This window comes from Siniperca chuatsi, linkage group LG22 (assembly GCF_020085105.1).
Source record: "Siniperca chuatsi isolate FFG_IHB_CAS linkage group LG22, ASM2008510v1, whole genome shotgun sequence".
NCBI classification, from domain to species: Eukaryota; Metazoa; Chordata; class Actinopteri; order Centrarchiformes; family Sinipercidae; genus Siniperca; species Siniperca chuatsi.
The window spans coordinates 15,723,383-15,750,979 of record NC_058063.1 but is presented as its reverse complement, the minus strand read 5'-3'; the positions used below and the strand labels follow the sequence as shown (position 1 = coordinate 15,750,979).

The following is a 27,597-nucleotide window of genomic DNA, read 5'->3' as shown; positions in this document are numbered from 1 at the left end:
TCATGAAGTAAAGATGACAAGAAGACAACCAATTATCACCACTGACTCACATAAACACACACTTATAGGGAATCTTTTATTTAGTTGATATTTGCATTTGTTCTTGTACAAAGAAAAAATGGGAAGAAACAAATTTTGTATACTGATATATAGAGGTGGAAAGAGATCTTTACGGTACTCAAGCAGAAACATTAACACTTCAGTTTAATAGTTGCATAGTGGGAGAAAATTTAGAAAATTAAGTTGAAGCTGCATTAATCAATATTTTCTATATTAAATTAAACATATCATCAAATGGGTCGCTCATATCTCACATCCACAGAGAATTATCACCCAACTCTGCAGTTCTGTTGCACTTTTTAGCCTCTTTTGGCTCATTGTTTCGGTTTTATGGCACAATTGCTTTTTTGTTCAGTCTCACTGCCCCAATCAACCCTTATTCTAGCAGCTGCAGGAAGCCATTTTCAGGAAACCCAGCTCTGATAAATCCATTGCAAAAAACCTACCTGGCACCAAACGGCAGACAGACAAAGTTAGCAACTAGCTGGTGAAGAAAATTGAACACTTAGCAAATATTGACCCAGATATTTTTCTCAGGAGTTGGTGGAGACTTAAACTAAAAGGAGAGTGAATATTAGACTTAAATACATCAGAACACCAGAAAACAGGTGGGTTGATAATGTTGCTCTGTGTCTGTTGGACTTGTAAGGAGGCAATTTTTGCTAACATGTTAGCCCTATTGACTTCATAAGACATTAATATATCAGGACTGTGTGTGTCTTTCAGCTTTGGAGTAATTCTGATTTTGATTAATGCAGCGTTAAAATAAACAGGCTGTGTCCGACATCTCGCACCTATTTACTCTATAGTGCCCTATATTTACTCTCTGCCATTTTATTTGTTTCTGAATTCTGAGTGTGAAATTTAGACACTACATAGTGCCCTCAAAAATTCCACAACTGAACAACAAAAGCAGCGTCAATGGCCAAAATGCCACAATGCAGTGCACTGCGTTTTACAGATGTGAAAATTAACAGTCTGGGGGATATGACAATTCTCAGTGATGATCCAAAATAACGATGATTTATTAGTGTCTGAAATCTCAGTTTACTGCTCACTATAGAGTAAACTATAAAGGGTCTTATTATATAGGGAGTAGTGAATGATTAAATGAAGGAGTGATTTCGAAGACAGCCAAACTCACTGTACTTACACTACTAATCATAGATTTGAGTTGAACTGATTCTTTATCATAAAACAGTTGCCCTTTAACTGTCAAAATGTTTGATATGGTACAAAAATGTGTTAATTAGCCTCTTTTTAAACTTGCATTAACAAATTGCACTTTTAAAAATGACTATCTTTTAGATCTAAGAGATCTGCACACTCTTTGCTTGTGACTAAAACCATCCCCATTGTTAGCATAAATGCTGAAGCTACACCTATTAAACTGTATACACTTAATATGTTATAGGTCTATATTTGGGCTGAAGTGTAAGTGAGTTGAAAGATGTCTGGCCTCAGTGATCCTACAGGGATCCTCAGGGCTCGATGGTGACAGACGCCTGGCCAGCGACCTGCCTGAGAGCGGGACAGTCCAGAGTAGCGATCACCCTGGTGCTGCCAGCCCTCTGTGGGGTGAAAAACTCGGTCCAGGTCAGGGAGGAGCCTCCTGTGATCAGACTGAAACAAGCAGGGTTAGAGTTAGATGCCAGAATGACTGGGCTGATTTTTGGTGTCATTTCAAAGATACTTAATCAAGAAGTGGTAACACTTTATAATAAGGGTACATAACACATGCTTAAACCTGCAATAACTGATTTTTTTTTTTTTGCCTTTTGGGGGCAGCAGGAACAAGCTGTGAACACAGCATTGACATATCATCACCTTTAAAGTTGATATGGCACATTTTCACATTGTTTTCACATTGTTACATTATTATTATAAATAGGTGGATTATAGCTGCTTTAAGTGATATTAGCTGGAATTTGTTAAATAGAAAAGGACATTTCAGACACATGCAACAGAACATTTCCTAACAATGAACAATAGGAATTCACGACACATCCTGTATTAATTGATACATTAAATCATCATGAGTCATGCATTAATTATATATTGGTTTAGTTTATTGCTCTTTTGTACTGTTATTGTAAAGTGTTACCCAATAACCTAACTTTTCTTCTTTGAAGCTTTTAATTTGAGAAATAAAAAGCACCTGGCATGCTTAAATTTTGTACAGAAAATAGTCATGTTCCATAACTTATGTACTGAAAAATACTGTTTAAGAGGTTTATGTAATTTGAATAGAACAGTAATGGCATACCACACTCTGAAATTTAAATTCAGAGAGTGGATTTCTTTTAATATTCAGATTTGTAAAAATCTCTGCAGCGTATCAATTTTGTGCTACACAACCTACGCACAGATATGAAGAGATGAATGAATGCTGTAACATAATGAAAAATTGTGTTTTTTTGTGAAAACTTGAGTGATTTTCAGCTGAAGGTTTGTGGGGTTATGAAAAAGGCACCACCTTTACTTTATAAAATAATTTCTAACCTGTACAGATGGAATATCTGGCGGTTGATCTAAAATCTAGAGTAGTTTTTAATCTTTCAGTTATATGAAAATATTTTATACTAACAGCCCAAAATCTAACTGAAACACTAACATATTAGATGAGTAAAAGACAAAGATTTCACACACACACACACACACACACACACACACACACACACACACACACACACACATACACCTATTTCTTATGTGCTGAACTCACCTGTAGTATTTCGACTTGGGCAGCATGATCCCGGGTCCTTCCATGCGAATGTAGACGCCCTCCAGGCTGAAGGTGAAGGGGTTTGTGAACTCCACAGTCGCCATCATCTCTTCATTCACTTTCCCCCCTTCAGACACCTGAAATACATGAAGAACATACATCATATAAAGAAAACATGACAAATCCACTTACAAAAAGTTATTTTCACAACAAATTGAGTGTGATTAAATTGTAGAAAAGTAATTTTGGAAAAAGAAAGTAGTAGAAATAAGCAGGATGTGTACCAAAATGCTGATGCCAAAAAGTGCCATTAGATTGATGACTGATTTGTGTAGAAAGTTTTACGTATAGCCAGAATAAAAGTATTTCAGACCACAATGGTGAGTTTGGGAGTGCGCAGGGTGACGACTTTCATGGCAGTGACGATCTGGCCAGTCTCCTTGACCTTCCCAGTAGCAATAAAGTGGAGGTTTGCCTGTTCCACCAGATGCTTCATATAGTTCTTTGACTCGACCACCACCAACTCCTTCACACCTGGAGAACACAGATACAACACTGCTCTCTCTGCATTGACCTTTTTGGATTATTTCTTTCTTTTAATTGCATGTGATTTTTCTTTTAGATCCACAATATTTATGATCCAAATCACATGCAAACTATCTCTAAGATTCTAAGATTACTAAGGTAGAGGACTGAATTTTATTGAGTGCTTTCTTGTGTTAAATTATGGTAGTTTTACTGATGTCTAATGATTTCTAACAATGCTTACATATTCTTGATCATGTAGTTGATGTTGTATGTGGTTGCTGAATGAATTAAATGAAAAAGTCAATAGAAATACTTCTGAGTATTAGTGTTTTTTTTTTATAATAAATGAATAAACGCCTTACTCACTGTTGTTGGGGCCAATTGTAACAGTGGGATTCCTGAACAGGAACTCGTAACCGGTGACTCCGGTGTAATACACCACGGTCCCGCTGATGTAGGTGTCCACGATGCGGCGCTGGTCGCTGCGGTTTATAAACTCCAGGTTCAGGTCGAAGTCGTCACCCACACTGATCTCCAGGGTGGGCAGGACCAGGTCCACGTCAGCCATAGGAGGGTTGGACTTCTCTTGTTTACAGCCGTACTCCTCTGCTTTTTCCAGAACGGTCCGCTCCTCCTTACTGCCTAGATTGGATAATTGAAATATATTAGTGTAGTGTTTGTACATTTCTATAATTTAAAAGGATAATATAAATGTTTGTTTTGGTTTTTGTCAACAGGTTTTGCCTTCCTGGTTATTTGCACAAAGTCAGCATATTTGGAGATATCAGAACCATCAGTAACAAAAGGGCTTGGGGTTAAAGCAGTCTAAACCCTTGTTGTCACATTCATGCCAAATTTGTAGTAAATGAAGCACCAGAATTGGCCCAAGTATTCTGGTCCTGCCAACTCTGGCCAAGCCAGAATGACGCCAACTGGAGCTGAAGTCCACACCCCAAAAACTCTATGGTGCCAGCACACAGCCAACTGTGCCAACACTCAGCCACCATCATCCCGAATTAACTTGGAACCTGGATTTGTTGCACAGTATGAGAAACAAATTGACTTAACACTGACTTAGAGACTGCACAGTAAACATGACGACTTATACTGTGTTTCAGTTTTTCTGTTTTCCTTATGACACTGTGTTTAGGATAAATGTATTCATACAAGTGAACACACACTTAAACTTATAGTCACAGAGAAAATGGTTCTGCCCCCCCTTTGAAAACACTGCGATTTGTGTTGGATGTAGTCACTGACCTTCAGGAAACTTGTATTGATCTGTGATGTCACGGCGGGTCACATCTCCTGCAGCTTTGGTCAAAATCATGCGGCCTACATGAGTCCGGTTCACTTTGACTGGCTCCATGGTCCCATCTTTACTCCGGGAATAAAACACCACATCGCTGTTGACCTGTAGGGAGAAAGACAGAGATACTCCAAAAACCACTGGCTTGGCTCTGACCTGAACTGAAGTATTTTGGAGAGGAGCCTCAAAAGAGAAAATGAAATACTGTGTGAATAATAGATTTTCCTGTTTGAGAACTGAGCAACAAGTGAGTGAGATGACACTGTTAAATACTTACAGCCACTTAACTCAGCAATTACAGACAAAAGAAGAAACTATTTTACAGAACATTACACTGAAATTTGTTGTTTAAAGACTCACCTCAGCAAACACAAAGGCAGCATCAAATGGAAAGCATATCTGCCCATGTTTGATGGCCTGAACTGATGCAGGACCACATCTGTACATGCCTTCATGGATAATGGAGGAAGAGATTAAATGCTGATGTGCTATCAGACTAATGCATTTACTTTCATCCTGACTCAAAACACAGAAAACAATGGTCCGTTTATTGTATTACATTTATTTATAGAATCTACAGTACAACAAATCACATTTGTTTCTTTTATGTCTGGGATTTCTCTGTAAATAATTTGATTAGCAATTAATAGAACTCTTAATAACCCATAACCTGTTATTGTAAAGCCAATTATTTCATATTATGATAATTTACCATCACTGGTCTCCTGTGGTGTTGCATCCACAACCTGCCAGCCTCCAAAGCCAGTTGGGAGGTCTGGTCTGGACATGTAGCACTCATTCCAGCAGTGATAGTTCCTGACAATGACAAACATTATTTTAAATATTATTAGTGAAATTAGAGGAATAAAAGTCCTGTTTTGTTATTATCTAAACTTGTATGTTACAAATAGAGGCCTTGAAATTGTCTCTCCTCCATCATTTCCTCCACACTTGTAACCACAGCACTGAAAAACTGCTACATCCTGTACAGTGGATCTGAACCTTATAGCTTTACTAGTATTGGGGTTAAATGTGTTGAGTTTGTCCTTAGGCTGGTGCCATGTAGAAAAGGCCAAGGGGTCACTAAATACAAAAAGATCCCTCTAAGGAAGCCTGAATGTGTCCAGCAAATTTGATTGATTATGAGATGTCTGAAGTCTCCAGTATCCTGGAGTATTCAAAATCAAAAGGGTTGATCAAAAAGTGATCAATACATTTCATAGCAAACTGCTGATTAGATTTTTATATTCCCTGTAAACAAGTGGAAAATTTGGCCTGATGGTGACATTAAAGAAAATGTCAGGGAGTCACAAAAATATTAGGATTCATCCTCTGGTGACCATGAATATTCACAACAGAGTATTTTAAAAATACTTTTTACTCCTACGAATTTTGGTGCCAACTGAAAGGCCAGGAGTAACCAAAGTCATTAGGCAGAGTCCTCTGGGGACCATGAATATTCATGCCAAACGTCATGGCAATCTCACCACTAGTTACTGAGATATTTTTTATGTGTTGGACAGACTAAAGGACCACCAGTGCAATATCTAGGCCACACAACCACCAGGTCAAAAGCAAACCAAAAATTAAAAAGTCAAGATCTGATGTTACCAGATAGAGTCTCTGGTGCGACCACGGTCGATCCTGCCATTCTCCTCCAGGATGATGTCAGTCTTCAGGTTTCCATCGTTGTCATGAGCAGAGTAGTAGTTGGTGACGACCCGCGATGGGATGCCCAGACAGCGCAGGACTAAACAGACAAGCAAAGACAGAAATCAAGGAGTGAATAGACAAGAATAGAAGGTTCTAAACTGAATGAACTGACCCATAATAACTAAGTATCAGCCATGATAAGAGTTGAAAGCTGAGAAAAGGTGCCTCTATGCTTCCTTTCCTATCTCCTTGAAGGAGAAGGAACTGCGGTATTTATTGTCATCCCACACATCCTAGTTGCCTAGTGTAAGTTTAGTTAGAGCAGTGGTTGCCTTTTCCCATCACCTTATGACTTCTCTTTCTCAACTTTCCTTAAAATTATGACCTTTTCCACTGAGGTCAAGAAAAAATTTGGAAGGGGTTTTGAAAGGAAAAAAAAATATTTTTTTCTGCTACTTGGATCCAGTCAAGATCTCACAGGTGTTGAAGATGGCGGCGTAGACCCAGCACTGAGCGTAGCAGACAGGCATCTTGCTGCTGGCGTAGCTGAGTAGGATGTCTGTGCTGCCAGTCCAGGAAGTGGGCGCCACTCCGTAGGTGTAGTCGCCACTCCAGTTCCCCACCAGCACGCCTTCATCGTCATGAGAGTTCAGCTGAATACAACGAAGAGCAGATTTTAGACATTTGTTATTTTGATGCAATATACTATCGTGGGGTAAAGCTGTCATGAGGAATTCATTAGAACCCTAAAAGTAAAATAAATATTTTTTCACCATAGCAGAGGCCTTTCTGGTCACTTTGATGGGGTCTCCCCTGTTGGTGATTGGCATCTCAGACCTGTCCATGATGTACAGACAGGCATCCAGGACTCCATAGTTAAACTAGGAAAAAAAACCTGCAGTCAAAAACATTATTAGGGAAAACAGTCCTGAAGTCCTTGATGGGTTTTTCTACTACCTGTCCATAGTTCCAGTTTCTCTCAGCGATGTCATCGAATGCACCGTGGTAGATGATCCCCATCTCAGTCATCACGCACTCCTGCCTCTCTTCCTCATCATCCAGAAACACAGCATCAGCTGAGGAAAGACAACAGGTCGTGTGGATGTTTATGGACATGAAAGTGAGACAAAAGCAAAAACATCATGTTCCACCTCGGTGGTCCAATAAAATGGCAATAAAAAAAAAGTTGTGAACAAAATGCCTAAACCAACCTGCCACCCAGGGATTGAAGAGGATGTAGAGGTCTCGGCTGTTGTCCCGTCTGGTCCTGCGGATGCCGAAGGGCGTCACCACAGCGACGTACAAGTGGTACTTCCCCACAATGCAGTTTGCTGCAGGAGTGATGCCCATGGTGACCGAATTGTCAGAGGTGTTTGTGATGCGGCCTTCCCAGGGGCTCTTCCGCTCCTTGGTGGGGAAGACAGGAATATAGGTGCCCTTGCTGTAGTGAGGGCTGGAGCCTGGGTGCACAGCGAGTATTGGCAGATTTATGCAAATGGGAAAACTTGGCTACGTATAGCACCAAGGATAATTGATAGGCATGCCACAATCAATGAAATAGCAAAGAAGTTGTAAGTTGTAAAAATAATACCATACATATTAAACATTGCATTGTAAGTATATAACAACAATTCAAGTCTTTTGTTGTATTAGAATATTTGTATATTTAACAGCAATACTGAACTCAATAATTAACTCTTTGCATTCACTAAGTCAGTGGTTCCCAACTTGGGGTAAAAAACCTTTTTAACTTTTCTCTGATCTTTTCTTATAGTTTTACCTCTTAAAGTATTCAAATGAAACTGTCAAAAAAGGGAAAATCACTCTTTGACTGAACCGCTCACAACTCGACATGCAATCTGTGACAAGGGTCACATGCAAAAATGTATCAAGACTTTTCAGCAACAATCACAAAGTAGATTCACCCCTTTTTTCTCCAAGTTAAGAATTTTAGTAGTGTCCAGTGTGTTCACTGGCAAGAAGACATCTCCGCAACATGAAGTGATAGCTCAAACCTTTTAAATAACATACACTTTTTAAAAAAAATGGTCGTAAGCAAATGCTCTAAGACAGCGGGCCCTTCACCTGCTGGAAGTTTTTCCTTTTAAAAATATTATCTCCACTATATGGGAGCCAACTTCCACAAACTGTTAAATATGATAATGAGAAAAGAAGGTTTCTCATAATTATAAGATGAAAAGTTGGACTCATGAGCTATTAAGACATAATTACTTTTTTTGGTAAACTCTTGGCATAAACTACTTTCCATACTGCTGTGTTATCATAAAATATTTATTAGCTTTTGATGCCCCTATAAGCTACAAAAATGTGAGCTGGACTGACCATGTGGTCCAAAATTAATAGAGTTTATAACAACTGCTGGATGGAAAATATCACTTTTAAGACCATTAAGACTGCAGTAAGCTTGGCTCACCGATGGTAAACTCCACAGCAAACTTGTCTTCAGCAGGTTTGTAGGGACGACTGAAGTTGATCTTGACCTGGAACTCTTGTCCTCGACGGACCACGAGATAGTTAGAGTTGAACAACATGGTGTGGTGTTGCTTCTTGTTGATCTCATCTGGCCTACTCATCATGTCCACGTCCATGATGTCAAGATACTCTGAATGAACAGAGGAAAAAAGAGAGGAGAGTTTACAGTAAATAAGATCTTCTTTTACAATACTGAAAATGCTTCCAGTAAAAATAAGCAGAGTAGATGCAAATTGTTTAGTGATTACTCAACAAAGTCCCTCTAAGTAAGTAAAAAAATAAAAATAATTGCCATTTGCGCTTACTGCAAATGGCATCCAGTTTTTATACAGTCAAAATAAAAATCCAGATAATTCAGATGTTTTATCATTTAAAAATTTAAATTAATTAGCCCTACATGAAGGGGCAGCAAGAATGAGTGCTAAAGTGCCCTTTCGTTTGAAATCTTATTTTAAAGAGGTACTATGTAGCTTTTGTAAAATAATAAATAACTCAATCGTCGTCTTACAAATGAAAAGTTTAATTTACAAGCAATAAAAAACACACGGTTGCTCAATTCAGTACACTCAGAGGTTTTGCTGCTACAGCCTAACTGGTATGACCACTAGCCAGGGTGGCTACTGTTAGCAAGCTTTAGATAAACATTGTTGACAGTTTGCTGACTTAATGAATTTTGCCACTGTTACAATAAGTTTTAGCATTAACCTTTATCACATAACTGTCGCAAAAAGTAACTTAGGCTCACTGTAACCTATATATTCTAATGTCACCCCGGAGGGGCACATAAGAGGCTGAAATACCCCCCTGGTTAGTTCAAGAGCCATTCTGTTTTGACCCAAACGCTGTGCATGTTTGCCCCCGCCCCTCTAGAGCCTGTGCACACCACTGCCTCATTAACAAATCATTGTTTTCCAGCCAAGGAGTAGATTGAGACTTGACATTAAATCCTATCAGGTGATTGCAAATTTAAAAATCAAATAAAGTGATAAACAAAGTGAAATTTAGTTGGATAATTGTTTAGCAAATGCTCTCTGAATGTGTCATCAGTTATCACTTATCTAAAACCTTAGTGATGTGTATGTACAGTAAGTCACCCTCACTCGTGTCTGTTTGTTGTCATCTTGATTTTCTACTCTAATGTGCCACAGAAATTACAGTCACTGCATTCATAAATTCCTGTCACATGAGGATAGCTCTCACTATGCAGCTCTTCGACAATAAATACAGGGTGAAGTGTCGTGACAAGCTGCAGGAAGTGAGCAGAAGTTATCCTGTTTGGATGTCATTCATGTGTCAGTCATGTGCAAAGCCTACTGGAAACTGTGTCACTGTTGGGAAAAAGATCTTCTCAGAGCACTGTGACAGATGTCACAGTGCTTTCCCCCCATTCTTTATAAATAAGAGCTTATTGTTAAGAGGAGTAGATTTGACCTACTGTTCAGTTGCTTTAAATTTACACTTTAGACCTTCCCCTACATACACATTTGATTGCATGTGTTTTCATATATGACCTTTTTCTAAGGGTTGATCAATTACAAACACATACACAAACATACAGACAACACAATACACTGTAAAACATTTTAAGTTGGTTCAACTTAACAATTTAACATCTCCCGCTGCCTTAAAAATGTGAGTTAATGTAATTACTTCAAAGTCGTCTCATGATTTTTGGAAATGTAAAACCATATAAGTTAAATTAACTGAACAAGAGATAACAAGTTCAATAAACTTAAGGTATTAAAGTGATGCAAATGTGCTTTTAATGAATTTGTTAATTTATGTTTAAGGTGGTAGGGACTGTATTCAGTAACCTTCATTGTGGTTAACATTGCTTTCATTACTATGAGAAGAAACAACCATGACTTATCTTAACATGTATTAAAGAGATTCAGCAAGCTTCCATCATGTTTTCTTCAAACTAAAAAAAAGGTCTCTGGAGAGTTTTAACCCTCAAGCAATGCATGCTGGGAAGTCTGCTAATATGCTGATCATGTTTCTATAAAACTTAATTTAATAAGTTGAGTGAACTCTCCGAGCACAAGTACTTGAGCACAAGTCAAAAGACTTCAAGTCAGAGGAACTCATCTTTAGAAGTTCTGAAGTGGTGTGAAAATACAAACTAGATATATTAAGTTGAATTAACTTGAAATTAATAAAACATTAAGTTAACAACAAAAGATTAGTTGATTAAATTCCTTTATGATGTTTTACAGTGTACTCCCTCACCAGTCAGAGGTGGAAATCCTCTCGGGCCCGGTGCAACAAAGGGCTCAAACTCAGGGATGTCCGTTGTGTCAGAGTTGGAGCTGGCGATGGGAATTGCAGTGCGGCCACGGTTCGTCACCTTGGGAGGGGGTCCGGTAGGAGCAGGGGGGGCAGGAGAGGGAGTAGGGGTGGCGCCTTGATCAGACATGGTGGTGATGGTTCAAGGTGGATGATCCGTCGCAGGACTGGAAGAGCAGTGGGATGGAAAACACTTATTTTTTACTCTTTTTTGTTAAGATTTCAGTTTTCGATATTCCTGAATTAGATTAAATATATTTGAAATAACTCAGATAATTTGTAAAGTAAACTCCAAAGTGAATTCAGCTGGTGCATTTTAGTAGGCTAGAGGTGGCAGCAATCTACACACATCTGACTTCATACAGTATTTAAAATATGCTTGTTCACTAGTTGTTCATCTGTGCAGTTTCTTAAGGCTGAATTTCCATCATGCTCCATTCATCCCTGCATGGTGGGCGAGTTGCTTTCAAACCCATCTGCTTTACATCTGTAGAAGAACTGGAACCATGTCAGAGTGTGTGTGTGTGTGTGTGTGTGTGTGTGTGTGTGAGCGACAGAGTGTCCCTAGCCCCTTTTATTTAAGAGGGAAAGATTTTCAAATTGTAATAGCTGTCAAAGCAAAAAAAAAAGAAAATATTAAAGTTTGCGAATGATGAAACAGCACACACATGGAAGTGGTTTATGTGTGTGTGCTGTGGGTTGGGTGGTGGGTGGAGTTTACAGTCACTTCCCTTCCTGTAAGATGCTGGTAAAGAAAGACACTGTTAGTCTTTGGTGATTTATTTTCACTCACATATTGTGTGTTTTTGTGGTCACAGAGAGATAAACACAAGTTTTAAAACCGAGCATTAATCAAGTCTATGAAAAGACACATTTACTGTAGTTAGAACTAGCAGATAATGAATCATTCCTGGTCATGGAGGGAAACCACATTTAGTCTTACTGTGGTTTTCTTTTGCATGAGGTCATGTTATTATGAATGTTATGAAGAAATAACAGCCAGCTTGTTTACTTAAGATGTTTTTAGATAAACATAACATATAAATCAATTAAATCTAATAATAAATGAATAGTATCTATTCATGTATTATTGCATGCAGTCAAATTGGGACCAACCAATTGAAGAATTAATAATGATATTTGTGAAATAAAATTATCAATATAGGAGTACTGATGGCAGTAGCAGCAGTAGAGAAAGTACAATTAAAGGTTTATTACCAGTGATAATAGAAGTATGAAAAGAAACACATTACTTCTATTGGCCCATTTTACACGTTATAGACAAAATGTGGTGGTTTAATATGAATATTTGCTGTTTTTTTTGTCTCTTTATGATAGTACGTTGAATATCTTTGGGTTGTGGACTGTTGATTGGACAAAACAAGGAAATGAAAGACTTCACTTTGAACATTTTCACTATTTTCTGACATTTTATAGACCAAACAGTTAATCAATAAGTTGAGAAGCATGGTAGTGGAGGTGCTGGTGAGCATACTAATGGTACATTTACAATACAAGTAGCAGTAGTAGTACTAGTTGTAATAATGGGAGTTCTTTGTTAAAGTCTCCCAAACAGGTTTCGTGGTTAACCAAAGTAATATAAAAATACTCTCAAAGGTGAAAATAATAAACCAGAAAAAACAAAACACAACTCACCACTAGCAGGTCCGAACTTAGCCCCGGGTGTGAACACATCAAATTGAAGTAAACAAAGACCCTCAGTGTACTCAGAGTGACTCATGTAAACATGAAACATTACAACACCCCTTCAGCCCACATGGGGTCTATCTAAATCCTGCTTCCAAGACACAGAGCGGGCTGCCACTGCAGGTCAGGGGGGCGTGAAGTTACTGCCATGATGATTATGTAAGTATGTGGTAAGGCTGCTTTAACTATTAAATACACAACAGTTGTTTTCATAAGATGCTAGCAGGGTGCACAGTGCGTCAGGTTTATGGTACAAACACCTGCCTGAGAACACTTGCATAATGTGGGTGTGCGCTGGACGAGGAGAGAAGTTTGGGACGATGTTAAGCTGCATGAGTCATCATTTAGCACAGTGAAGGCTCTGTTTTCACCCGAACCACTGGTGGCACGGATAGACACGCTTACCTTCTGTAGACTGGCAGAGGGACACATGGGCAGACAGATAGACGGCAGCACAGTGATTGAAAGTGACTAAGAACAATTTACTCAAGTACTGTAATTAAGTACAATTTTGATGTACTTTAGGTGAGTATTTCTATTTTATTCTACCTTAACTCCACTACATTTATTTAACAGATACAGTTATTTTTGAGATTAAGATTAAGATCAAAAACATGATAAATTTATACTAAAATGTAATATACTGTTAAAGATTAAACCAGTGTAGCTAGTCAAGATTGAGCTAATGTAAGGTCTATTTTGTAAAAGATTAATTCAGCAAAGTAAAGTAAAGTAAACTAGTAACTGTAGCTATAAGATAAATTTAGTGGAGTTGTATAATACACAGTACAATATTTCCCTGAAGTCTTGGGTAAAGTACAAGTATGTCAAAACTATACTTAAATCTAGGGTTTGACTAAATGCATTTATTTACTTCACACCACTGCATATTGCTGACCTAAACCATTTCTGAGACACTTGTGAGAAAAGCACACACACGTTTTCAACACAACTTTGGCAAATGCTGACACAGAAGAAACCTCAACACAAGTTTACCAGCAGAACTGTGCCTATTTGTGGTTTGGGGAAGTTTTGTGCTCCCCATAAAACTCTCTGCCAAGACCATATATTTCCCAGCAAAAACTCAAGTTAAATGGCATGTATAATATACTTTTTAGAGATAAAAAATATGCATTTCAACAGTATGGAAAACCTTCATTGAAGCAGCATCTGCTGCACAACTACTTCAGGATCAAACACATATTTCGTTTGAAGATAAGGAGTTTTTACTTTTATAAATGTAGTTACTGTTACTGCTATGCTACCTATAATATTCAAGTAATAACCCCTGGATTTTTAATTCCACTGTTACTGTTAGTAATACTCAGGTAGTGACCCCTGGTTTATAAGAATGAGTGAGGATGAGACTGAGAATGTAATGCAGCCATTCTGTCCAATTTTGGATGAGAGAAAAGTGCATCAGTAATGAAATAATCATGACATATAGTGATGAACAATAGGTTTGTTTGAGTTATTCAGAGCCTTTGTTTCAACAAAAGAGCTTAAGAGATTACACAACAACTGCATAATGTTTTAAATGACTCTCAGATGTATCACCAAATTAATTTGGATCTTCACATCTGGAAGATATAAACAAAACAAAGTTACCAAGCTGCTGAGGAATTTTGTTGCGAGAAAAATGTTGCACCAAAACAGAGCTCTTACTTACAAATGCAACCTTCGTATCTGTAAAGTAAGGTTGAATGCAGAGTGGACGCACCTCAGAAGAAGTTGGAGAGAGAAGCTGCTGTTGGTTGGAGATGGTCTGCTGCTGCTGCTGCTGCTCCGTCTTGGAAGACTTCTGCTTCTGCTTATATACCCTACAGGGGAGAGGAAGAGCTATCCATGTGTGTGTGTGTGTGTGTGTGTGTGTGTGTGTGTGTGTCTAAGACCTTTGCAGGGGAAGTGTTGTGTGGAATCCACCATCTCTGTACAACCCACAGCAGGATGGAGCTCAGCGAGATAAAGTGATTGATTGATTGAGATTCTCACTCTCACAATTTGATATATACATGCAGGATTAGTGTGACAAGGGTAATTATCTTCATCTTATTACTGATGATAAAGAGGAGACACATCTTTATTTTGTTTCACTGTTTTTCATTACCTCCAATTTTCTAATGTATTTTTTATCAGCCATCCTAGCGATCATTATTATTGTAAGTGGGGTCTGCCGTGACTTTTACTGAAGGTTGAGCAGGTGGAGGTAATTGTCTGTCACCAGGTTCAAGGTACATAATGTATTAATTTAATGTTGCTAATAATTCATGTTTAACTTGCACCCAAGTTGCAAGTTGTTTGTTCACAGGAAAAGCTCTGACTGATGTCTATTTTGATATTGTTTGTTTTGTCTTATTTCAGGGTTGGTTAGAATATGATTTTAATTCTGTCTCTCTCGTTTTTAGTTGTGCAGGTTGTGGTGGTGTCCAGTCACAGGTGTGGTTGGTGTCCTGGGAGTCCACTCACTTTTGATGGTGGTGTGGTTTGTGGAGGCATGTTTACTAGGGTGATGCTTTTATTTGAGGTGTTGGTTTTGGTTTATGTTATCTTTATACAGGTAGGATACTCCCACTGCTCTGCCAGTGGCTTCCCAGCCGTGATATGGCCTCTCCTCTTCCTCTCTTTTTGGGTTTTTGGGTTTTAGTCTGTTCTAAATAAAGAGCCAGTTATTAACGTTAAGCCACACCGACTGTTGTGGTCTCTTAATTGAAGACCCTGTACCTCAATTCACTTGGTAATTCCCGTTAGGCTATTTACAATTGGAGTTTCATTAATAAACGCCTGTTTGCTGGATGTCTGATTTGTGAGTGAACCTCTGAATGACTGGAATTGACCAAAGTACACTGGTCTGATTCAGGTGGCTTGTGGCAAACGGGACCTGATTCTCAACTGAAATTGGCCCACGTTTGAACCCCAATTTAAAGGTACCCTGAAATGTTTTTTTTTAACAAAGAAACTTATGTTTACATTCACTGTTTCTCACAAAATGAATTGTGTGCATCATTAGCCAAGTTTCCATCCAAATTTAGTGCAAATGTTAAACAAATTTCCTCAACTCTCCAGTAGAGCTGAAGCTTGAGTGATGTTTAAGTCACAAGCTTCATGTACATCATTATTTATTCGCTAAGTCTGTTTCCATTGCACTTTGTTGAACTTTGTTTTTATCGATCACTAACTTGCTCACTTTCTTTTTTTTCTTTTTAAATTTCCAATGATTCCACTTCACCAAACAGGTGGATGTAAACGCATGAATTGAGGCCTAATAAAGGTGTTAAATACATTTCCTTCCTCATATTAAAAATATATAAATTAGCATTGCCAGTTTTGGAAAGAATGTGAAACCTTATAAGTAAATATCCATGTTTGCTTGATAGCAGTCCTCATCTTCACTGCCTTGTTGGTGCATTGCTATATTTCTTGACCGCCAACTGTCGACCAGTGGAACAGTGTAAAAAACAAAAACATGTGAAAATATTACTAAATAGCACAAATAGTGGTCAAAAGCTCCACAAGGTACCTTTAAATAATCTAGCAAAATGGCTAGACTTTGAGGTTATTGGCTCACAGTTGGTCTTCTGGTGCCAGAACACAGCCAAATGTGCCAACAGTGAGCCGCGGTCAGCTCAAATCTGGCTGTAGGTGTTAAACTACAACTACTGCTTCCTGTTGCTGTTAGTTTTGCTTTTTGTTAATACTTATATCACTTTTACTGTTCATACTTCTATTGCTACTGCTACTATCACTACGTATAATGCTGCTACAGATGAAACTACTATTTAATATTACCACCAATATTCCTCTCACTGTTGCTACTACTATTCCCACTACTACTTCGCTGTTATTCGCTATTATTACTCCTACTACTAGTACTTCCTCTGATACTACCACTATTACTACTACTAATGCTACTACATTCTAGCATTTGTTCCCTTTTACATATTGGCACTGATACTGTTTTGAAGGGTAATAAAGAGCAAAAAATGAGTCCAAACACAATAAAAGACACAACTGCTCAAGAGCCAGTGGAGCCACCACATTGCTTATGCACAAGATGTCCTTCTCATTCATTCGTTTAATGATCTGCTGCTACCATGAGAAAGAATTTCCATCAGTACAACCCAAAACATGAACATAAAAAATAGTTTAATTTTCATCTAAAGCAGAAGGTGTCTAATGTTTTGAAATGAATGAAAAAAGAAACGTTTAACCTTTAATTTAAAACTGATTCCAAGTCATCGACAGATGTGGAAGCAAAGCTAAAAATACCCACAAGCTCCACTGCAAACACAGAGGAAACACTGTACTATATGTTTCTGTTTCACATTTCCACCACTAGTAATTATGTTCTTGATTGACCAGTTAATTTCAGGGGATATCAGCAAATGCCAATGCAAATTTATATGTTACATTAAAAAGAAACAACTGTGAGCTTCAGCGTTGATGGTAGAATTTTCTGGGCTGTTTTTTATTCATGATATGGTGATGCCAGGCAGTCTCATATTTGGAGGAAAGTGCGGCTGCTGCAGGTAGTCCAATACAATGTAATTAATTTGACATTTTTTTTGGAAGGCAGTGCACATGTGAAAAGGCATCCATCACGGTAAAATTCACCGAACACTTAACAGACCTCAAAACAACTCTGCTTGGGTTAAAGGCGCCAAATCAATACGGCTGATTCAGTCCTTTCCATAAACAGGGTTTGTTTTCATTAACCCTGACTGGTGCTAAAGGAAAGGGTGAATCATAGAGGACATGATCTAATGTGTGTGTTCGTGTGTTTTCATAGGACTGACTGGATTGGACATGAGAACATGTTGTACCATGTATGCAGCCAGGGATGCCACACAGCCAAGATGCAGTGACAGCAGACAGGCATGATGAAAGGATACTGGCTCTTCACACAATACAACGGCTGTTTGAAAGTAAATGTATCACTATTTTAGATTATGATGAAATGCAGCTGAGAAATTCATCAGTGGTTCAACAGTCGTTAGCTGTTCTGTTCTTATTTGCTGCTCTGTTGATTTAGGATTTACTCCCTTATACTTAAGAGGGGATAAAACTATTTAATGTTTGCATAAAAACACAAACTCTGAGGGAGATGCAGAACAGAAAACCAAAAGTGATGGGTAGAACTTGACTTTACCCCCGCTATTTAGCATTTGTAAGCATTTATAACAACACACTATAATGTAGTTGTACGCAGCTATAAGGACATTTTAAAGTATTAATAAATGTACAGTATTTGTCAACAATTATAACTTCTCCTATACAACTGTTTTTTTACTATATTGTCATTTATTGTCTGTTTATACAGCAGCCTTCACTTATGAGTTCCCACAGGAGGAGTTATAGATATTGAAAAACGCAATAATATATTCTTATGTCTGCTACTTCACAGTGTGTCATAAACCATTTATATACTGTGAGAGAGAGTTAAAGTAGCATGTTATCAGATACATAAAAAGCAGAATATTACACTGAATCCTTTCAGACAGTTGCTATCACAAGCTATTTGTGTATCAGTAGATGGAGTTTACCAGGCGGTCATAGAAATGTAGATGTTCAAATTTCCATGTTGGCTTAAAAGTTGAGTTTCAAAGTTCATTCTTGTCCTTGAAAATCACATCACATAATGAACTGTCATGACGTCTGCCAACTCTTATCTCTTTTCTACACATTCTTTGCCCGCATAGTCACTAACCTACCTGTCGTTCCAGATATGAACATTCCCAGCCTCACCTTCAGTCACCCTCAGTGTGTTCCCGCCAATCTCATTCACCTGAGTCATTACAATGAATATCATGTTTGATTGAGCACTCCAGAACAATTGTTAAATGGATCTTGTGGTGAGATTGTTTTGCCAGCAAGGTCACAAATTAACTTTTAAGAGATCATTGCAGGAGAATTATTATTTAAATGAAACAATGATTAACTTCAGGAACATACAGTATATTTTGATGCTCTGATAAACTTGATAAAAGATGTGCTTCCTCATTTGGTGCTGTTACTTTCAGTTTGTGTACCATGTGAGATTTTGAATCCAAAATTAATTCTGCATGGTGAAACATGTACAAATGGCATCAAAACAATCATAGATTACTGCAATATTTAATATTTTGCACTTAAAAATTAACTTATGTCTGCTGTTTGCTCACTTTTGTCAACTTGTCCTTTAAAGTACTTTGACAACATTATTCGAGGCAGGAACTCGTTATCACAAGGCCGAGTTAGCTACATTTTGCTTGTGGGTAAAGGAAACGGAAGTGCCACACATTTACCACAGGACAGTGTTTGACAGTAATGAGCTCTGCAGCTCTCATCGTGAAGCCTGCATGTGTGTCTCAGCATGCATATACATGTTCTGTGTGTACAAAATCCTTGCAACTGTGTGCAGCATTCATATTTGCATTAGTGTGTGTTCCCCATGTGTGTTTTGCAAGCATGTGCATGTTAATGTGTGTGTGTGTCGAAAAGTCACCATGCCTCCTCCTCACCTCCTGTCGTCTTGAAGGAGAGCATGTTAGAAAACCACAGGTCTGTCACGTGACGCAACAAGTTTTCCGCTGTCTGCGTTCAGTTTATGCAGCACAAACCTTCATTTTGGATTAATTAACTACAAGGGTGTTTCTGTTTTCTTTCACAATGACGCTGAAGAAATACTTCCTGTAAACGACACACAGGAACCGTAAAGAGGAAGAGGAAGAAAGTGGACAGAGAGGTGATGGACACAGATAAGAACTGTAGTCCAGTCATCGTTGTGAACGGTGGTAAGTTTATTGTAGCGCTCTTTCATTCTTTGTTTACTCAAGTATTATAAATGTGAAATAAGCTTGTATGGAGGCACCTTACTGTGAAACTGAAGTGAATAAATATATATATATATATATATATATATATATATATATATATATATAATTTGCAAGTAAACAATCTAATTACGGTTCTCGAGGTAAAACAAGGTTTCAAGTGTGGTTTTAAGTATAATACAAAGACTAGATGACTGATTACTGTCACACTTCTGTGTTTTGTATCATTCAGCTTATCCGGTACGGTGCACTGAGGAAGTACTTCTCCCTTTCTTCACAGATGAGAGTCTGCAGGTCGCCATGGACTCACAACACCCTCCTGCTTCCCACAGCGTCCCTCCTGCTCTACCAGAGCTTAGGCTGGTCCTCCTAGGCAGGAAAGGAGCAGGGAAGAGTGCAGCAGGCAACACCATCCTGGGAGGAGTAGGAGGGTTCGAGAGCGGGAAGCCCACGGAGGAGTGTGTGAAAAGGCGAGCGGATGTGGCAGGGAGAAAAGTCACGGTGGTGGACACTCCAGGGTGGGAGTGGTACTACCCGCTCAACAGCACCCCCAACTGGGTGAGGAGAGAAACTTTACGGAGTGTGTCGCTTTGTCCTTCTGGACCCCACGCTGTGCTTCTGGTCATGCGAGCCTGCGCCTCAGTAACAGAGGACTACATCAGAGAGATAGAGGAGCACCTGGAGCTGCTGGGAAAAGGAGTTTGGGAGCATACCATGTTGCTGTTCACCAGGGGAGACGAACTAGGCCTGGTGTCCATGGAGCAAAGAATCCTGACGAGCGGCCCAGCATTCCAGAGACTCCTCCAAAAGTGTGGGAACAGATACCATGTCGTGGATAACCGGAGCAAAGGAGACGGGAACCAGGTTATAGAGCTGATAAGGAAGGTGGAGGAGATGGTGGAGGGGAAGAAGGATGGAAGCAGTCATTTAGAGATGGACAACACAGTTCTGTTGGGTCTGGAAGCAGACGGGAAGAGGAGAGCGAGGGAGAGGAGGAAGAAACAGAGGGAGATGGAGGCACAGATGCAGAGAGGGACCATCAAAGCTGCTCTAATGAGTGAGTCCTTCAGTCTGCTCGATGAAAAGCGTTTAGGGTCTTTTACCTTTTTTGGTTTAACTTTACTGTTTTTGTCCTCTCTTACTGCTCTCAGTGTAATTTCCAGATGCACTCAAAAAATACTCTGATAAATCCACTGTACACTACCTGTCCAGCACCAAACAACAGACAGGCAAAGTTAGCAACTAGCTGATGAACACAGTGGAGCATTTAACAGCTAAAGACCCAGATATTTCCTTCAGGAGTTGGTGGAGACCAAAACAGAGCTAAAAGGAGAGTGAATATTGGACTTACATTCATTAAGTGAACACAACTCCAAATGAATGCTAATAATGCACTGTGTATGCTGGATGTGTAAATAGTCAACTGTTTGCTAACACATTCACCCTATATTTATGAAATATATGTGAAAATATGTCAATGCTGTTCCCTCTGCTTGTTCTACTGCCCCCAAGTGACCAAAAACAAAACAAATGTATACACATGAATCAATGTTTCTGATATTTTATACTGAATTAGATTATCTCTGAAATGTAAAAGAGTTGCTGATGGTGCTGAAATCATGATGTATTATTACCTAACTGCACCACTGACAGAGCTTTTTAGCCTCTTCTAGTGCACTGTTTTGGTTTTTGAATTGCCTGGATGGTTGTCTCACCACTTTCAGTTAGAAAGTTAGAACAGTTAGAACAAGTTAGCATAAAAGTAAATATTGGACTTACATTCACTGGCCATAAACACAACTCCAAGTGAATGCTAATGTTGCTCTGTGTCTGCTGGATCTGTAGGTAGTGGCTTTTTATGTCAGGACGGTGTAGTCCCTCATTCGTCCAGGAGTGTTCTATCGTAGAAAGGGTTTCAGTCGTAGTCATCTGGACACTGTTTTCAGAATCAAGATGTTTCGGCTCTCATCCGGAAGAACAATTGAGAATGACTTCCGGATGGGAGCCGAAACGTCTTGATTCTGAAAACAGTGTCCAGATGACTACGACTGAAACCCTTTTTATGTCAGCTTGTTTAGATTTTTTGGCACAATCAAGCGGGGTGTTAGACAACAGTAGAATATCAGATGCTGGAGAGCTACCACGGCTTCGCTGGATTAAAAAAAGCGGCGGGGACACCCCTGTCCCTAGTGGAAGTGTGTAGGTAACTTGTTTGTTAACACATTAGCAATAACAACTTATTAAGCCAACGAGCTAGTGGTGGCAGTGTGTCTAAAAATGGATTCATGCAGTTATAACATCAGCTTTCTTCATTCTGTAAGAGCTTAACTTTGTATTAGCACACACTGATTACAAAATACGTTTACCTTTCTCCCTTCCAGGCGATGGTCTTCAGGGTTCCGAGCTAGACGCCCACCAGTCGTTCTCCAAGGCTCCCCGGCGTTTACCTGAGGTCAGGCTAGTTCTCCTGGGCGAGCGTGAAACAGGAAAGAGTTCAGCCGGGAACACGGTCCTGGGCAAAATGGGCTTCTTTGAGGCCGGGGCAGTAACAGAGGAGTGCATCCGTCAGCAAGCGGAGGTGGCCATGCGGCTCGTGACGGTGGTGGACACTCCAGGCTGGGAGGGAGGCGTAGCGGGTGCCACACCAGAGAGGGTGAAGAGGGAGATTGTCAATAGTGTGGCCTTGTGTCCGCCAGGGCCCCATGCACTTCTGCTGACTCTGAGGGTGGATACACTGGTGAGGGCAGGACATGTGAGGGAACATCTGGAGCTTCTGGGCGAGGGTGTATGGAGACACACGATATTGCTGTTCACCCATGGGGATCAGCTTCGAGAGGGGGTGGATATTGAGCAGCACATCCAGGGTGGGGGCAGGGACCTCCAGTGGCTGCTGGAGAAGTGCAGGGGCAGGTACCATGTCATTAGCAGCGTAGATGGAGGCTCCAGCAAGGTGACAGAGCTCCTGCAGAAGGTGGAAAAGATGGCTGCAATGAACAGGTGTGAGGCTTTCTCCAGCCTGGTCCACGATGTCAGGGATCTGAGCCGGCAAAGGAACGAGAAGTTCAACCAGCGCCTGAAGGAGATGGGAGATAAAATGCTTCGTCAGGAGGCAGAGTTGAAAAATATGAGAGAGAGGGAGATGAAAAGCATCAGGTGGTTCTTTGACAGGAAGAAAAAGGTGAAATCACCCGGAAAGGCCGACGTTCAAAGGGAAGAAGAGGGGGATGAGGACAGGAGGATTGGAGAAAGGAAGAATGACATTGGAGAGCTAGAGGAGAGGATGCGATGGCTGACAGAGGATAAAGAGAGAGAAATTCAGGATCTGAACGTAGAAAAAGAGAGAATCCGCTCAGCACTAAACCAGAGTAGAAAAGAAAGGGACGACGCAATGCTCAGCCTGGAGCTAAAAGAGAGAGAGATTGAGGAGCTAAAAGAAAGAACTGATGAACAGCAACTGAAGCTGCTTGACCTTGAACGTGCCAGTGTAGAAAATGAACATGAGAGAAAACAGAGGGAGGATACCATTAAAGTGAAGAAACAAGAGTGGATGAGTGAAGTAAAGACACTGGAAGAAAGCATAAAGCTGGAAAAGAAAGAGAAAGCAGAGTGGATGGAAAAAGTTGATTATTTAAAAACAGAAATGGATGAGACAAAAAGACACTATGATAATGTTCTCGAGAGAAAAGTACAAGAAAAAAACAGGGAGATGGCAGAAATGGAGGAAAAACTAAAGAAAGAGATGGAAATTAAACTGCTTGAAAAAGACAAAGAACTAGTAGAACTGAAAAAAAAAGCCTCAGAGGAAAAGCAGATAACTCTCGATAACGCAAAACAATATGAAAAACATATGGAGAAGAAAGTTGAAGAAATAAAATCACAACATATGAAAGAGATGGAGAGAAAAATGAATGAGAAAGAGACTGAGATACACAACATAAAACTGCAGCATCAGGACAAGATGGCCACAAAAATCAGTGAAATAGAAAAAGTTATGGAGATAATGAAAGTTCAACACCAAGAAAAAATTGATCAGAACTTGAAAGACAATGCAGAAGATATCAAAAGGGTCAAACAACAGCATGACAATGATATACGGGACATACAGCAAGAAAAACAAAGAGAGATTGCAGAGCTGAAAGTGCAGTTTGAAAAAGAAACAGAGGAACAAATGCGAGCAAAAAAGAGAGAGATAGCAGAATTAGAAGAAAAGTATCTCATCCAAATAGAAGGAAAAATGCAAGAAAATGAAAAAGAGAAGGAAATGATTCAGCTAAATCACAAAAAAGACATGGCACAAATTATGCAAGAGAATAAAAAAGAGGTAGAAGTGTTAAAACAGCAGCATCAGGAAGAAATGGCAAGAAAAATGAATGAAATGGAAAAACTACTGGAGGCAAGGGGAGCTGCACACCAGGAGGAAATAGATAGAAAAGTGAAAGAAAAGGAGGAAGATGTGGAAAGGGTCCAACAACAGTGCAGTGATAAAATAAGGGACATAGAGCAAGAAAGACAAAGAGAGATTAAAGAGCTGACACAACAGTTTACAGAACAAAATGAGAAACAATTGCAGGAAAGACAAAGAGAGATAAGAGAGGTAGAGCAAAAGTATGCCGCCCAAGTAAAAGAAAAGGTGCTAGGAAATGAAAGAGAGAAGGAACTGATGAATGAAAATCATGAAAAATATATTTTGCAAAAAATGCAAGAGAGAGACAGATTAATAGAGGAGTTAAAACATCAACACATCAACGAAATCAAAGAAATAATGCAAGAAAGTGACAAGGAAAAAGAAAAGCTTGTTATTAATCTCAAGAAAGAGATGGAGCAAAGACTGGAGGAAAAACAAAAAGAGGTAGAGGAAATAAAACTGAATGTCAAAGGACTGAAGGAAAAGCTGCAACAAAAGGAAGAGAAAGAAAATGATCATTTAAAGGACAAGAAAGAAATGGAGCAACAACTGAAAGAAAAAGAAAAAGAAATTGAGGAGATGAAATTAAATGTCAAACATGTAAAGGAAAAGCTGCAACAAAAGGCAGAGAAAGAAAATTATCATTTAAATCACAAGAAAGACATGGAGCAAAGACTGGAGGAAAGAGAAAGAGAAATAGAAGTGATGAAAGAACATTTAAAAGAACTTGAGCGACAACTGCGGGAAACTGAAGAGGAAAGAGAAAGTGATCATTTAAATCACAAGAGACAGATGGAGCAAAAACTAGAAGAAAAACAAAGAATGATAGAAAACCTGAATCAGCATATAAAGGATATTGACGAAATCCTGCAAAGAAAAGAAGAAGAGAGGGGCGAAATTATTCTAAATCAAAAGAGAGAGGCAGAGCAACGACTGCAAGACAGAGAACGAGAGATGGAGGAGATGAAACTGCAGCTTTTAAATAACACAGAGAGAAAACTAAAAGAAAAGGAAAGTGAGATTGAAAGTCTTAAACAACAGGCCGACTCCAGGGAGACGAGATGGAGGGAAGAGCAGAGGAAGAAGGACGAGAAAGGAGAAGACGAGATGAACCGACTGATAGAAATCATTAACAAGAAAACTCAAGAAATAACACAAGCACAATGTCTTCTTGCAGAGAGAGACAGTGAGATTGATGAGGCAAAAAAGACATGTGCAAAGTACTTAGAAGAAATTGAAGAGCTGAAAGAAAGCAGTAAAAACCAAAACTCTAGCATGATCGAGATACAGCAGCGTCACACAGAGCAGGAAAAGAAAAAAGATGCTGAAATGATGGAAAAACTTCAGGAGAAAGAAGAAGAACTCGACCAACTGAGGCAGAGAGACAGAGAAAACGAGAATGAGATCATCCAACTGAGGCAAACAATTGAGCAAACAAAGTCCGAGCTGAAGGAGCTCACCAACAAGATGGAAAAGGAGATGACAAGCATGATTCAGGAATATGAAAAGGAGATTGCGAGAAGTAACGAGAACACAGAAGCCATTGCAAAGGAGAAGGATTGTGCTATAAGTCGTTTGGAGGAAGAGAATTGGCAAAGCATTAAGGACGTCACAGAGAAATATGAGGAAAGTCGGAGGAGAGTTGAAGAGCTGCAGGAGCAGAACGAGAAGATGAGAAAAGAGACGGACAATCTCAAAATAAAGTGTGAGGAGCTGAAGAAGGAGAGTGAAGAAGAAGTTAGAAAACATCTCAGTGGATATGACCAGCTTGTAAAGAGCACAGAGGCAGAAATCCAAAGCATTCTGAAAGAGAGAGATGTGGAAGTCAGGGTATTAAAGGAGGCAAATGACAAACAGCAAGTAGAGATGGAAAGGATGAAAGAGAGAGAAGGTGAGGCAGAAAGGCATATGAATGAAATGAGAGAGCATTTACAGAAACAGCTGAAGGAGAAACAAAGTGAGTTCAGAATGAAGAATGAGGAGATTGAAGAGGAATTCTTGAAAAGGGAAAAAGAAGTAAGGGAAAGGGAACAGGTTCTGATTAGAAATGAAGAAGAGCTGAGTAAAAGAGGACATGAACTTGATGCAAAAGAGGACGAGCTTGTTGAAAAAGAGGTGAAGTTAGAAAGTAAGGAACAAGAACTTAGTGAATGGGAAGCAAGTCTAGAAAAACAACAAAAAGAGCAAGGAGATAAATACGAGCATGATGTGAGCATGAGAGTGCAAACTATCAAGAAAAAGGAAAGGGAGCTAGAAAGCTTGCTTAGAGCTCTGGAAGGCAAACAGAAAGAGCTAAACTGTCACGGTCAAGATCTTCAGACAAAGGTAAAAGGGCTGAAAGATCAAGGGAAAGAGCTGAAAGATAGGGAGTATTACTTAAGAAATGAAGAGCAGGAGTTGCTCAACTGGAAGTCAGAGTTGCAGATGCGAAATGAGCAAGTCAACTCTACAACGCAGGAGTTAGATGAAATGGGGAGAGGCTTGGCTTTGCTGAAGGAAGAACTTCACAACAAAGAGAAAATTTTAAAGGTGTCATTTAAGAAATTGAGCAAATGGGAACAAAATCTTAAAGAACGGGAGGAGGGGTTGCAAAAAAGAGATTTAGAGAGTGGACAATATGAGGGTGATGACAATATGAGAGTCCATGAGGAAGATTCTTTCGATCTGACACCTGCAGTTGAGTGCTCAGAAGACGACTTGAATTTAATGTACCGAGAAGTCAGTGAAAGAAGGGAAAAGGGAAGAGGAAGAGAGTCAGATAGAGGAGAAAATGCAAAGGATAGGGAGGATCAGAGGATGAAAACAGCATCGTCAGCTGCAGAGAGCAATAACTGTCACCTTGAAACACTAAAAGAGATAGAGATGGCTGAGGAAAAGGAAGGGGTGAGAGCAGGAGCAGGGCGGAGTCAGGATCACAGAAGCTCAAACAACAAACAGTCTCCTGAGTCAGATTTGAGGGTGGTGGTGTTAGGGGAGTCCTGGTCATCTCGCTCCCCAGCTGGAGTCACCATCCTGTGTGGAGAGGCATCCAAACTCGAGGGCTCTACCTTCAGGTCTTGGAGAGGTCAGATAGCCGGACAACGCCTTGCCGTCGTAGAACCGCTAGGTCTAAGGTGGCGAGACGGACCAGATCCAACCAACACCATGCAAAGGAAAAGCATTCTTGACAGTATCTCCTGGTGTCACCCAGGACCTCACGTCGTCCTCCTGCTCATGCCGGCCTTCTTGACCTGCACACAGAAGTACAGGAGAGCAGTAGAGGAGCACATGGGTTTGCTCGGGGAAGAAATTTGGCAACGCACACTGGTGCTGTTCACATGGGGGGAGAGTTTAGGGGAGAGTGCAGAGCAGCACATCCTAAGGAACGGGGAGCTAATGGGGCTCATAGAGAGATGTGGGGGCAGGTATCATGTAGTGAACAGCAAGAAAAGCAACTCTATGATTGAGGGATTATTTGAGAAGATGAAGGATATAGTGGATCTGAACAGCAGAGAGCAGTTTCTGATGTAGAACTGTGATGAGACTGTATGAATTTGTCATGTATAAATCTTATGTGAATATTTTTGAATAAATTTAACCAGTGATGGAAGTATACTCATATCCTTTATTTACTGTAAGTCAA

At 39.6% G+C, this 27,597-nt stretch overlaps 2 protein-coding genes across 7 annotated transcripts; one reads left to right on the top strand and one right to left on the bottom strand.

Annotated features, from left to right (window-relative positions):
- Positions 1 to 57: 57 nt before the first annotated feature.
- Positions 58 to 14,632, bottom strand: f13a1b (coagulation factor XIII, A1 polypeptide b). Of its 3 annotated transcripts, none has more exons than XM_044183340.1 (15): positions 14,482 to 14,632; positions 10,998 to 11,221; positions 8,710 to 8,898; positions 7,487 to 7,735; positions 7,233 to 7,351; positions 7,049 to 7,156; positions 6,754 to 6,928; positions 6,234 to 6,372; positions 5,335 to 5,438; positions 4,983 to 5,071; positions 4,574 to 4,727; positions 3,680 to 3,955; positions 3,159 to 3,319; positions 2,786 to 2,922; positions 58 to 1,683 (listed from the first exon to the last, which is right to left on the bottom strand). In XM_044183340.1, the coding sequence occupies exons 2-15, from the start codon at positions 11,182 to 11,184 to the stop codon at positions 1,542 to 1,544; spliced, it is 2,229 nt and encodes a 742-aa protein (XP_044039275.1). In that variant the 5' UTR covers positions 11,185 to 11,221; positions 14,482 to 14,632; the 3' UTR covers positions 58 to 1,541. The 3 variants fall into 3 exon arrangements, with proteins under 3 accessions (XP_044039275.1, XP_044039276.1, XP_044039277.1); XM_044183341.1 differs by having other exon boundaries at positions 14,431 to 14,563; XM_044183342.1 differs by lacking the exon at positions 14,482 to 14,632 and adding an exon at positions 12,711 to 12,847.
- Positions 12,912 to 27,569, top strand: si:dkey-185m8.2 (trichohyalin). Of its 4 annotated transcripts, none has more exons than XM_044183334.1 (4): positions 12,912 to 13,286; positions 19,419 to 19,531; positions 19,803 to 20,627; positions 21,952 to 27,569. In XM_044183334.1, the coding sequence occupies exons 1-4, from the start codon at positions 13,276 to 13,278 to the stop codon at positions 27,483 to 27,485; spliced, it is 6,483 nt and encodes a 2,160-aa protein (XP_044039269.1). In that variant the 5' UTR covers positions 12,912 to 13,275; the 3' UTR covers positions 27,486 to 27,569. The 4 variants fall into 4 exon arrangements, with proteins under 4 accessions (XP_044039269.1, XP_044039268.1, XP_044039271.1 ...); XM_044183333.1 differs by lacking the exon at positions 12,912 to 13,286 and adding an exon at positions 18,082 to 19,298; XM_044183336.1 differs by lacking the exon at positions 12,912 to 13,286 and adding an exon at positions 18,083 to 19,298 and having other exon boundaries at positions 19,851 to 20,627.
- The last annotated feature ends 28 nt before the right edge of the window (positions 27,570 to 27,597 follow it).